The 12,841-nt window shown below is 38.9% G+C and overlaps 2 protein-coding genes across 3 annotated transcripts; both read left to right on the top strand.

The window, feature by feature from the left end:
• The first annotated feature begins 6,861 nt into the window (after positions 1-6,861).
• Positions 6,862-8,746, top strand: LOC104420892. Of its 2 annotated transcripts, none has more exons than XM_010032666.3 (2): positions 6,862-7,212; positions 7,998-8,746. In XM_010032666.3, exons 1-2 carry the CDS (start codon positions 6,987-6,989, stop codon positions 8,528-8,530), a joined length of 759 nt encoding a protein of 252 aa, XP_010030968.1. In that variant the 5' UTR covers positions 6,862-6,986; the 3' UTR covers positions 8,531-8,746. The 2 variants fall into 2 exon arrangements, with proteins under 2 accessions (XP_010030968.1, XP_018719278.1); XM_018863733.2 differs by having other exon boundaries at positions 7,970-8,746.
• A 2,137-nt stretch (positions 8,747-10,883) lies between these two features.
• On the top strand, positions 10,884-12,038 carry LOC104420891. Its single transcript, XM_010032665.3, has 2 exons — positions 10,884-11,053; positions 11,171-12,038. The coding sequence occupies exon 2, from the start codon at positions 11,219-11,221 to the stop codon at positions 11,909-11,911; it is 693 nt and encodes a 230-aa protein (XP_010030967.1). The 5' UTR covers positions 10,884-11,053; positions 11,171-11,218; the 3' UTR covers positions 11,912-12,038.
• The last annotated feature ends 803 nt before the right edge of the window (positions 12,039-12,841 follow it).

Below are 12,841 nucleotides of genomic sequence, written 5' to 3'. Positions count from 1 at the left end.
TCTTATACTAATTGTTGTGAAAATAACACGAAAGCTATCGGATTATGCAATTCAAGTCAAATTCAAGAAGAAAAATTGTCATAGAAATCAACGAGGAGTGATAAGGATACTAGAGATATACGAGGTTCAGTCTAAGTGTTAGCACCTACTCCACAAGGAGAGTCAACTGGCAAGAAATTAACTATGAATTCAAAAAGTAGAGTTTACAATCCCTCGATCGCCCAAATATTTCCTAGTCCTCAATTACATTCAAAGTAAACCTAAAAATGTTATCTCACAATTTCTCATAGATAACTCACTCACAAAATTTATAGAAAGAAAATTCGGACACTCCATTTGTTTACTTTAGTGTTTGCTCACTGCGTAGAATTTTATCTATTATATATATAAAAATGTCTGCATCCAGAATAGGAAATATTTTTTAGTAAACCTACTTAAACTAGGAAACCTATTCAAATTAGGAAATTTGCTTGAATCGGTATTTTTATTTATTGGCTCAAACTTGAAATTTTTCCAACGGTAATTGTCTCGAAGGAGATGACACTAGCCTGGACCCAACCCTCCTAACTGGGACGGACTATGTGTATCTTTTAAGTGAGGTAGAAACACTCCGCTTGTACATCATCGTACTAATTAAATTCAAGTGCATAATGATATATAATTTTACAAGAACATGATTATATTTATTAAAATTCGATTTCATGCCGAGATCATGTTGTATTTTCATTTACCGCACTATACCATGTTGTATAGTGCCTTCTCATGTGAGATTTTAAAAAGTAAGCAAAATACATACTTCTTGACACAATTGAAAAGGTTTTAAAGTGCACAAAGAAGAAAAAGACAAAACCTACCTTGCAACCCTCAAGACCATGTTTTCAAATTATTATGGACACTCAAGACTCGAGGCCAACCCGAAGGTTCACAATCATCTAGCAAAATCGGGCATCGTCTCGCCCCATCAAGCACGGCATCCCGTTGACTTGAGAGCATTCCTATAAGGAGCTTTGTCCCAAAATCCATATGTGAACAGCATCCTATTGATTTAGGGGCATCTGAACTTAATCGGGTATCGTCCTCCATAAAACGCATCAAGACAGGTTCATATTCGCATAAAATGCATCAGAGTCTTTATATGATCACACGAGCACATAATCACTCACGCCCATTATTATCTTTCTCATTAGCTAAGTATGAATGCCTCAATGGCATGCCAAGCGAAGTGTATCTCATGATCTATCAAAGATGATACATCAATAAAATATGCCGAGAACGAAACGAGAATCCATGACTTGACCCCTTACGTTGAACATCGGCCTAAATCCAATCCGGATTGAAAACGATACGCTTCAATATTGCACCGAGATCAAGAAAGGACCAATCTGACGTGACATGATCACCGACCTAGTACCAAACCTGACTCGAGAACGATACATCTCAATATCGTACCAAAACCAAGAAAGGACCGACCTGTCGTGACATGATCACCAATCTAGTACTGGACTTGGTTCGGAAACGATACGTCTCAATATCGCCGATCCCAAAAAAGAGACTTGATCCGACGTGCTTCCTTGCACGTCCAAGAACTATCGTATATCTCATCTAGGAAGCTCGGGGTGTTCTCACACATCAATCGTGAACAATGAACATAACATATGTTTAACAAATACTTCTAATCAACACATAGAATACATTGTCATCACAATCTATCCAAGACTTATTTAAATAACACACTTCATCACAAAATCACATCATGTATGACATATCATGACACTATGCCTCATCACCCCATTATGACATATAATGTAGGATAAATTATCACACTTGAACATAAGTCATTAAAAGCACTTATCACATGCCTTTTCACGACGTCACTATATAAAAACATACATCACCACATAATAGTGTATCATCTTATCATGGCATATCATAACAACATATCATAATATCAAAACTTATTCTTAATAATATGTCTCATCACAACATCATTTCACATATCATTATAATATAATGTATCACTCTATTATTGCATATAATAATCACATATCACATATTATAATAGCATATCACACTTCACTTATCATAACCTGATAATTTATCACGTAACTACTTATCACATAACAATAACTTATTGAACCAAGACGTGATAACCTATCATCCTAAACATGATAACCTATCATCAAAAACTCGATAACTTATCATCTAAACCTCGATAACTTATCGTCCAAAACTCAATAACTTATCGCCCAAACCTCGATAACTTATAGTCCAAAACTCAATAACCTATCAAGATAACTTATTATAACCCAGTGATCACTTATTACATAAAACCCACTTATCACATCAACAAAGCACCATTTAACCTTAATTTCACCCTAAATTACTTCCAAAAATACAACAATAACCCTAATCAAAGGCTAGAAAGTCACTCACAAACATATCCAAGTTTCGTAGGGCAATGGGGGAGGTGCAACAAAGATGAACAGTGGCTGGCCGCACGTGTACAGTGCTCAAGGAAGCTGGATTGTGGCTGGATGGTGGTCTGGCAGTAGCTCGACATCAGCACGGCCTCTGAACTTCGCGAGGGACCAAACCGAAGAAGAAATGAGTGAGAGGGAGCTACTGTGGGGGCTGGACAGCGGCTTCCTCAGCTTCAAAGCTCGGTTACGACAACAGGAACGGCAATGTGAAGGACGGTTTAAGGGTGGTAGTTGTGGTGGTCGGTTTCTGGTAAGTCTAGAGAGGAAAATGAGAGAGACATGGGTATGAAATGAGGAAGAGGATGAGGGAAATTTGTTCAAAGGGTAGAGAGAGAGAGAAAGCGAGAAAATAAGGGGAGAGAGAGAATTGTTGTAGGAATCAAAGGAAATGAGAGGAGAAAGAGAAAGAGAGAGACAAAGGGAAATCTTGCCCATTAATACCCATGAAATCCACATCTTCTTGGACTCATATCAATCAATCAAGGTGACTTGTCCAAGAAGCAAAAATTCTTACATTAATGAGGAGATTTGAGTACTTGAGTGCATAGAGCTTAGACTATACTAGTTAGGTAAACTAGGAAACCTTCAATCTCTCTCTTCCTTTGCCGCCCACGAGCTTGTGCCGTCCCTTCACTTGCCCATTTCCAAATTTTCCTTTTGTCCTTGGTCCAAAGGAAGGGCATTTTGGCCTTTTTACCAAGATCTCGCACTATTCATGACTATTCACATCCTTGCATGCATTAAATATCAAGATCTCGCAATGATGGCTCCAAACATGAGAAGCAATGATCGATTTCAACCATGCAATTACTTAAGCTTGTCCTTCAAGCTTAGGCATGTGGCCCTCTCCTTTTAATTTGAAGAACAGTTTCGAGCAATTTTCGAAATAAATGTCATTATATTATCAAACGGATTTGAAAAATTATAAAAATTTAATATGTTGTAGAGAATACTTTAAATAATTTTTTTAATGGGAATCCAAGATCAATTATTTTTTGTATAAAGAGTAGTAAATCACCAAAGGCAACCCAAAATCTCGTCCGTTGAACAGTTCCAACGACCGCAAAAAAAAAAAATCCATTTCAACATCTACATCTTCATAAAACACTTTCAAATTTTAGTATGTTGTAAATATAGATGTCGTCTACAATTTTTTTGAAGGAAGCATGTTTAGATTCCAAAGGGAAAAATTTATAAAAAATCAAGAAGACAAATAAACCATCGTTCTTACTACACTAGGCAATTTTCACATGGTAAAAGAATAGACTTTTGTACCAATCATTCCATCTCAGAAAAATATAAAATTAAAATATGCTATAGATCAAGATATTTTGAACAACTTTCATGAAGGAAGTTTCGTGAGATTCAAACCACTGAAAGCTTTATAAAATTGAAAAACGATGAAAGTTCAGTTGTATGCACACTATTCACGCACATGGGGCTTAGGTTTGGGCTTGACTCATCCAATTTGGGCCTAACGAGGGCATGTAGTCCATTGGGCTTCCAATTCTTGTCCAATTTCACTCATCCAAGAATTCGGAGTTTACCGATAATTGACTAATTTGATGAAGTAATGTGCAATGATGGTCACTTAATCCTCTAAAGTCCGATACCCTTAACTAAATTAGAATTTGTGGTTGAAATATATCAAATGCGACTTAGCATAATTAAAACCAACGAGCGTCCTTGAGAAGTTTTGTGAGTTCGACTCGTGGTTAATTTGATATCAATCTACGTTTGAGTCTTTTCAATTCATGGATGATCCTCGGTTGTCATATAATTGTGAGGGGTCAATTGCTCGCACCAAAGCACATGATCATTTGGAATTGGTTTAGGGTCGTTCATAGTTAATATAGTAATCGTGTAGAATCATCCGTAATCCGATTATATACTATTATCAAATCGATCTATAACCGTTCCTGGATCGGTCTGAAACAATTTAAGATTGTCTCTCATTGATCCTTATGATCAAATCGTCAATACATGGTTGAGTTCTTTAGTCGTGCGCATCAAAATCCTAGATTGTCTTTCCCAATAGGTTTAACACTCTAGAATGGTTCACAAACCAACTTAAAGTCTAATTCCACTAATTGCGCATTGATTGAAGCAAACCTTATTGTATCATGAATAAGGTTGAATTTTGAGGATGTCACAACTCTTCCCCTCTTAAAGAAATTTCTTCCTCGAAATTTTGAGCACTCCAATTTACTCAATGGATGGGGATGTTGATGCCTCATTATTTCTTCACTTTCCCACGTTACTCCCTCCATTCTGTTATGTTGCCATATCATCTTAACTAAAGTGATTGTCTTGTTCCGAAGTACTTGCTCTTTTCTATCCTCTATCCTTACCGATCTTTCCACGTACGACGCATTGTTATCCACGTCTATATCTTCATTGATAAGCATGTGGGTCAAGTTATATTGATTCTCCCTTGCATGGATACGAGGAATACATCATATATGTGAGCAAGTTTCAACAGTAACGTGAAATGATTGGCCAAACTCCTATTCGTTCCAAAATCTTGAACAGTCCGACGTATCTTGAGCTCGGCTTTCCTTTCTTGCCAAAACACGGAATTTCTCGCACTAGTGACACTTTGAGAAGATGTGATCACCTACTTGGAACTCCAAAGACCTCTTTTCGTCATTTATCCACATCGCTTTTCTTATAGCTCTAGGCTGTCTTAAGCCTTTCTTTGATGACCTTAATCACATCTATTGATTGTACTAACTCCGAGCTAGTTATCTTTTATTCTCCAACTTTATCCCAACACACCAGAGTTCTACAAGCTCTACCATCCAATGCTTCAAATGGTGCCATTTTAATGCTCTGTTGATAGCTATTGTTGTAGATGAGCTCAACAAGGTGTAATTGTTCTTTCCAATTTCCTTGAAACTCCAAAACACAAGGTCACAGTATATCCTTGAGAGTTTGGATCGTTCTCTTGGATTGTCCATCCATTTGTGAATGACAAGCTATGCTATACAATAGCTTTATTCTCATGGCACTTTGAAGACTTTTCCATAACGTGGCAGTGAACTTAGGATCTTAATCTGAAGTGATCGTCACTGGCACTCAATATATTTGTCCACGGCATAACCCTTTCGTATGGTGATGAAATGCATGGACTTTATAGTTTGGTATGGAGAAAGAGACCAACTATAAAATTGGGTGCTAATGGAGATTCAACATGAGATATCAAGCTGTAAAAGAATAACTGGATTAAGGGAGTTCACACATGAGGCGGAGATTGTTGAAATGCACGTGCGAGTTGTGTTTGAGAAATCATCCATCCAAAATTTGATGTGGTGTAAAGTATATCAAAGTTGTCTCATAATTCGTTAGCTTAAATTTTTGAGTAAATGTTAATCCAATTAAATATGTTGACTGATTCAGACTTCTGCTACGCGCTTTCCAATATAATCAAGACCAAAGCTTTTTGCAGCTGCACTTTCGGCCAAATGGGTCCTTTCGTGAACAATTCTTCATTCTTTTCTTTGCGTCGTTGATGATAAATATTGCAAAATCAAAATTTTGTCCTTTTTCAATCAGTTTGGCGTGCTGAAGGGAATCACGACTAAATGGGCCCAGAACGACAATATTGAATCGCTAACCATTTTGCTATTAACACAGGGCTGCTTGACTTACTTTTCCAAGTCTTCATTGGAAACGCATCAAGCATGTTTGTGGAAAAGGTCGACTTGATTGTCGGTATTTCAGTTCACGCAAGCCTATTAATAAACAATTATAAATGGAAGACTTGACGACTAAGATGTGTTCTCCTTTTTTATTTTTCGCTCGTGCTATTTTCACAAGTGCAAAGGCTGGGGACACGGCCTTTTTTAACAGCATAGAGCTCAAATCCTTAAACTGGGCTGAAATAGAGTAACGTGGTTGAATTTAACTCATAGAAGTATAGCCAAACGTAAATGACAGCAGCATTTGATCAGTTCTCGGTAGAAACTATGATTGTCATCAATCTGACCCTTGAGAAAGGCGAAACAATCATACAATCTTCAACCTATAACGCTAATGTACATGCGTTTATCCCTTTTCACGTACACTACTCTAAGACATCACGCTTCAACTACTCACTCTTCAACTGAAGTGTCCTTAGGGAAAGTAGTAGTGTGCTTGATGAACAATTTTTGCATGATTTTTGGTAATTAAGACTGATTTAGAAATTATTTTTAAATTAAAAAAGACACCGTAACATATATTTTTACGAGTGATTTCAGGGAGAGGATGGATATGAATTATTGTTGGAGAAAGGAAGAGATAAAAGAGTTTCTAAAAAATCAAGTAGGTAAGTCAACCAAAGTCGATGTTTAATTAAGATTGACCTGGTCGTTGCCCCTATCTCTATGTATCAGTTCCTGTGTAATAAGAATCAGGCGACCATATCGTTCTCTCCGCACCTGGGTTTACAATATAGAAGAGGTAACACCGGAACGAATTCTTGAGATCGCATAAAGGCAGGTGAGGGAAGGAAGGAAACAGCCAATGTCGGAGGCAAGGGGCAGAAGGATTCACCCGGAGCACGAGCTTGTGCTGATGATGCAGCAAGACCCTTTCTTCTGCAGCGCATGTAGACAGATCGGGTTCGGATCGGCTTATGGTTGCAAGTTGTGCCTCGTCCTTGTCCACAGAAAGTGTATGTACCCGCCTCCGAAGGCACAGCACCCTCTTCAGGACAACTGCAGGCTCGAGTATAATCCTCAAACCTCAGGTACGAACAGCGTGTCCATGAAAAATAATTCCTTGCTCTCATATTAATCTGTTCGCACCTTTTTCTTTTCTTATTATATAGGATTTTTTTTAGTTGCTGTTTGGGATATGCACTCTCAGGATGATGCGGTCACATGGTAAAATATCCATTTGAATAACTTATCAATCTCATTGATATGATTTGCTTTCTGTATAATGGAGGGAAGTTTCAAATTTGATTTTCTTAATTTTACTTCAAATAATTACAATTGAGAATAATGTATTATCTATATCTATACCAATATTTCTTATGAAAAGTGCGTTTTGTCTTACTGTTGAATTTCTCATTTAGCCCTCATTTACATATTACTTTCATACTACAAAGCAATTTCTCTTAAAGAGAAACTGAAGTAAAAATATCAAGAAAAAGAGAGGTTAAGGTGGAAAACCTAACAACCAACTTTGCACTAATAACTAGACTCGGTGAAATTTCTGAATTGTCTTTTCAGTGCAACAACAAATTCTATCGTTCTCTCATTTGTTTTAACTTAATTTTGAGTGAATGCTTAATTTTAGTTATTGAAAGAATCGCAAAATTGTAAGGACGTCTCAGGAAGAATGCAAAATAGCCGCTCACAAGCATGCATTAGAACTAGTTATTGTTGACTTCATAAGAAGTTTCGATAATTTCTGACACTTAACTGATGGAATTGTATAGTAATTCTGAATATAGTAGTAAATAGCCCTTACAGATATATAACATTACAATCTCATTACAGGATTATTTAACGCATGCAATTCCTACAGAAACCAGTGATGCCTGCACTTTCTGCGGGGCATGCTCAATGCCTCTTCACGGTGGCACGTACGGCTCCAACGCAGCCACTTTCCACCCGCCTTGCCTCCACCTCGAGAAGTCCATAAACGTTAACAATGTTGAGCTCCATCTCGTGGCATCCTGTGCCTCGGTTTGTAACTGGTGCAAGAAGAAGTCGATCAGCCGAAACAAGGTCCAAATCCCCAGTTGGTGGTACGTGTCTATGTGCGCGAACCACAACTTCCATGTGGGGTGCGTGAGGAGCATGATGGTGGAGAGCTGGAAGAACGGCAACATCGCTTTCACCGATGAGGACGACAATGATGGCAAGACCTCGATGAGTGCTGAGATGCCTGGAAAACAGAAAGGCAAGAAAAGAGGGTTTGTCCGGAGGACAATATTTAAGGTTCCTATCGTTGCCGGGATATCGGCAATATTTGGAGACCCAACTGGGATTTCCGGCAACGTGCTGTACAACCTAGGATCAAAGTTGTTTGGACGTCTCTTGATTTCTGGTCGTTGATTAGGTCTAGTGCTTCAGCCCGAGCTCAACTGTTTATGTAAGTTGTGAATAACAACATGCTGTGTAAAGGATCTGCTGTTCCTGCGGAGGATCATGATGTCTTATTACGTTTGGTACTCGCGAGACTTGTTATATACTAGAATTTTATGAGGAACGATCGTAGACAGTATAATGCTGGTATCTAACGGTTGAGGTTGTCTATTGGTGAACTTTTTTTTGAGAATTGATGTCATCAAACGGCTAACAATTGATTGCTTATGGTACGATATATTACTGTTGATGCTGCCGTTGAGGTACGCTTTGATTAGGTCTAGTGCTTCAGCCCGAGCTCAACTGTTTATGTAAGTTGAGAATAACAACATGCTGTGTAAAGGATCTGCTGTTCCTGCGGAGGATCATGATGTCTTATTACGTTTGGTACTCGCGAGACTTGTTATATACTAGAATTTTATGAGGAACGATCGTAGAAAGTATAATGCTGGTATCTAATGGTTGAGGTTGTCTATTGGTGAACTTTTTTTTTTAGAATTGATGTCATCAAACGGCTAACAATTGATTGCTTATGGTACGATATATTACTGTTGATGCCGCCGTTGAGGTACGCTTTGGGGAGTTAAAACCAAGTTCACAAGGATAACCACACAAGACACTCCTCCTAAACGAACGGATGCCCTGCACAGCAAACACGAGCAAGAATAAGCAACCAAACTGTCAAGCTAATTTATTCAAGAGAAAAAGAAAAACCGACAAACCAATTATACACACTTGGCATAATGGAGATTTAATGTGGAAAACCTCTCCACGATTTATGTTATTCAGTCAATGTGGCCTAACTATGGATCGAGCAATATGATAGAGATTGCAATTATACTTGAGTGATTCAAACAATTTCAGTGTTTCTCAGCCTCAATTACACCAAATAATCTTGTAGTGTTTAGGTCTCATGATTCCTTACGATATAATCTTTCAATTTCAAAAACAAAATACACAAAATCTTGCCCACGAGATTTTTATGGCCACAAACATTCTTGGATTGCTTCAGGGTGTAATTCATGTAGAAACAACCTCTTCAATAATCTTTACGGAAAAAACCACTAGGGTTGTTCATCAATTGACACCTAGAAGACATCCAATTTAATGTGAAGATAATTGTTCCTACGGCTGCACAACTTGCAATAACAGCACTTTCAAATCGAAATCAACTCTCCCTCTATAGTTGAAGCACGATGGGCTGGCCATGTGAAATGGGATAGGTGCATAGACCTTGGCATGGACTTGACCAATGGTTCGCGTTGTGGAAGGCCAGTTGATGACAAATGACAGTTGTTAATTGATGCGAACTGCTGGTAGACGAACCCATGTGATGGTTGAATTCTTGCTATCATGCGTGAGTTGGGGCACCAAGTTGTGGATTATACTTGAGTGAGCAATATAATAGAGATTGCAATTATAATTGTGTGATTCAAACAATTTCAGTGTTTCTCAGCCTCAATTATGCCAAATAATCTTGTAGTGTTTAGGTCTCATGATTCCTTACGATATAATCTTTCAATTTCACAAACAAAATACACAAAATCTTGCCACGAGATTTTTATGGCCACAAACACTCTTGGATTGCTTCAGGGTGTAATTCACGTAGAATCAACCTCTTGGATAATCTTTACGGAAAAAAACCACAAGAGTTGTTCGACACCTAGAAGACATCAAATTTAATGTGAAGAGAATTGTTCCCACGGCTGCACAACTTGCAAATGGTTCGCCTTGTGGAAGGCCAGTTGATGACAAATGACAGTTGTTAATTGATGCGAACTGCTGGTAAACGAACCCATTTGATGGTTGAACTGTTGCTGTCATGCGTGAGTTGGGGCACCAAGTTGGGGAGACTGTCTCATTTACAATTTCCAAATTTTTAATGTTTATATCCCCACCGTTGCGAGAAATTTTCCAAATTATTACGGACGTGTGGGGTCATTGAAAATGGTGAGTGACATATGAATCTATGTACTTCTCATCAAAATTTACGGTCCAAATTTAGTCTGAGGACAGTAACAACTAACAATTTCGCTGAAGATGACTGTTCTGTGTCGAATCAGAACACCAACATTGAATATGCATCTTTGAACTTGTCAATTGCGTTTTTTTCCTCAAAATTGAGAAAATAGGAAAAAAAAAAAGGATCGTATTCCACACGTCGATGGGGTTAATGTACTGATATTTCAGCTCCTCTCGCTCGACAAGACTCGACAAGACAAAAGATAGGATAGAGATATAAAGTCAAGTCTACTCGCAGTGTGAAATGGACCCAGCCAACTCGCTCACGTACTTAGGATCCAAATTGAACCAAGTTCAACTGGGGCAAATTGTCCTTGCAATTTCCGCACGTATTTCTTGGGAACTTCCTTTAAGATGTTTATAGAAAGAGGAATATTAAACTTTACATGCAAACCAACCTCTTCTTCTCTCATTTAAATCTGCTTCTTCTCCAGAGGAAAAGAGCGAGGCCTACAACTGCATATAGTACAGGTATCCGTTTCTTGATGATTAATTGTTCAGAAAGTTATTGTTTAATCTTTATCATTTGAATTTTCAATCTTTCCATATCTCCTTTTGACATAGCTATGACTGTGATCCAATTCTTAGGTAATTTTGAGCACTAGCTATACAGGAACCGGATCCGAGGGAACCGAGATGTCGAAGAAAACTAGTTATAGGATTCATCCTGAGCACCAACTCACACCGATGAAGCCACTGGACCCTTTCTATTGCACCGCATGCAAGGAGATCGGCTTCGGCACCGGCTACGGGTGCTCTCAATGCGTCGTTCGCGTCCATAAAGAATGCATGAACCCTTCTCTGGCAGCGTCTCTGAAACTTAAATGGAGAAAGCACTCCTTGAAATTTTACCCCGATGTGAAGGCTGAAGATGGAAAACCCCGATATTGCGCTATGTGCTCCAAACCAGTTAGCGGTTGCGGGTACAGGTCGAGCTCGGGCAAGAATTGCCACCCGTCGTGCCTGGCACTTCCACAATCCATCGTGGTCAACAGTGTGGAACTTCATCTGGCATATAAGGTGAAGTTGAACTGCACATGGTGCGGCATGAAGAAGCGTTACATCGACAAAGTCAAGCTCCCGAGCTGGTCGTACGTCGGAGGGAAGGCCGAGTATCATGTGGGCTGTGTGAAGGACATGGTGACCGAGAGCTGGAGGAATGGCGAGTTCGTTCCTGCCAAGGAAGGCGATGGTGTGGGCCGAATGCAGATTAAAGTGGACCTTGCTTCTAGGGGTATATCAGGAAACCTTGGCAGAGCATTGGGGACATTGGCTCTTAGAGGAACATTAGCCGCGCTTAACGGGGACCCCACTGAGCTGCTTGGTTAGGGGCATTGCCCTTGATCAAACAGATCCAAAGAGAAGCCAAAGTTCTGGGCTTTACAGAAATTTTCTTTTATAACACCCTTTACTTTGAAGACACTTTTGTGAATATGCTTTGTTAGGATTGCAAAAATTCATGCACTTAGTACCGCAAGCATTCATATTCTCACACAAACAACAGAGCGAGAGAGAGATAGAGGCGATTGCATATCTCTACTTAGAAAGCTCCATTGGACTTGAAATCGTTGCCAAATTGTGCATGATCACCAAGAAATTTTAGGATGGACAAAGATCCATTTTCTACAATAAAATTCGAGTCTAAACATAAGATGTGTAAATTGGCGCCAAATCTGTTGACATCCAACATATTACTATAATCTCTAATTTGACGACTCGATTGCGAGTATATCTGTGATGCTCTCCTCAACAAAGACATTAAATTCGAGCGCCTAACTAGGTGATCTTAAATCTTCTGGTGGAAACCCTTAATTTCTGGAGCTTTGAAGCTTAATCCGACGAGGACAGCAAAGCTTTCGAGCTTGATCCGACGGAACTTCGACATATTAAAACAACAGAACTTGGAAGCTTGAGCCGAGGAGACTTTAACGTACGCCGAGAAAGAAACGAACGGGCTGGAAAGCTTGATCCGACAAGACTTCCCTCTTCTTCACGTGACGTTGATTCTTCTGAATGGGCACAAGGGGCCCGTGAGGCGTAGGAAACCGTCTTTTAAAAAATAATGAAATCATATCCACGTGATATTGTTAAAAGACATCCTGTAATATCATTTTCTAATTATATTATCAAAAAGTGTATCTTGGAAGGCACCGAAATATTCGAATTGCACATATATATCGGGAAAATATCACAACGTCCGTGTCTTTTTCCAAATGGATTTCCATAATCGAGCAATTAAATATTACTTGATTAAATCCA

The sequence above is a fragment of the Eucalyptus grandis genome, chromosome 10, assembly GCF_016545825.1.
Source record: "Eucalyptus grandis isolate ANBG69807.140 chromosome 10, ASM1654582v1, whole genome shotgun sequence".
NCBI classification, from domain to species: Eukaryota; Viridiplantae; Streptophyta; class Magnoliopsida; order Myrtales; family Myrtaceae; genus Eucalyptus; species Eucalyptus grandis.
The sequence above is the reverse complement of the archived record's forward strand: the minus strand, read 5'-3'. Positions and strand labels throughout refer to the sequence as shown.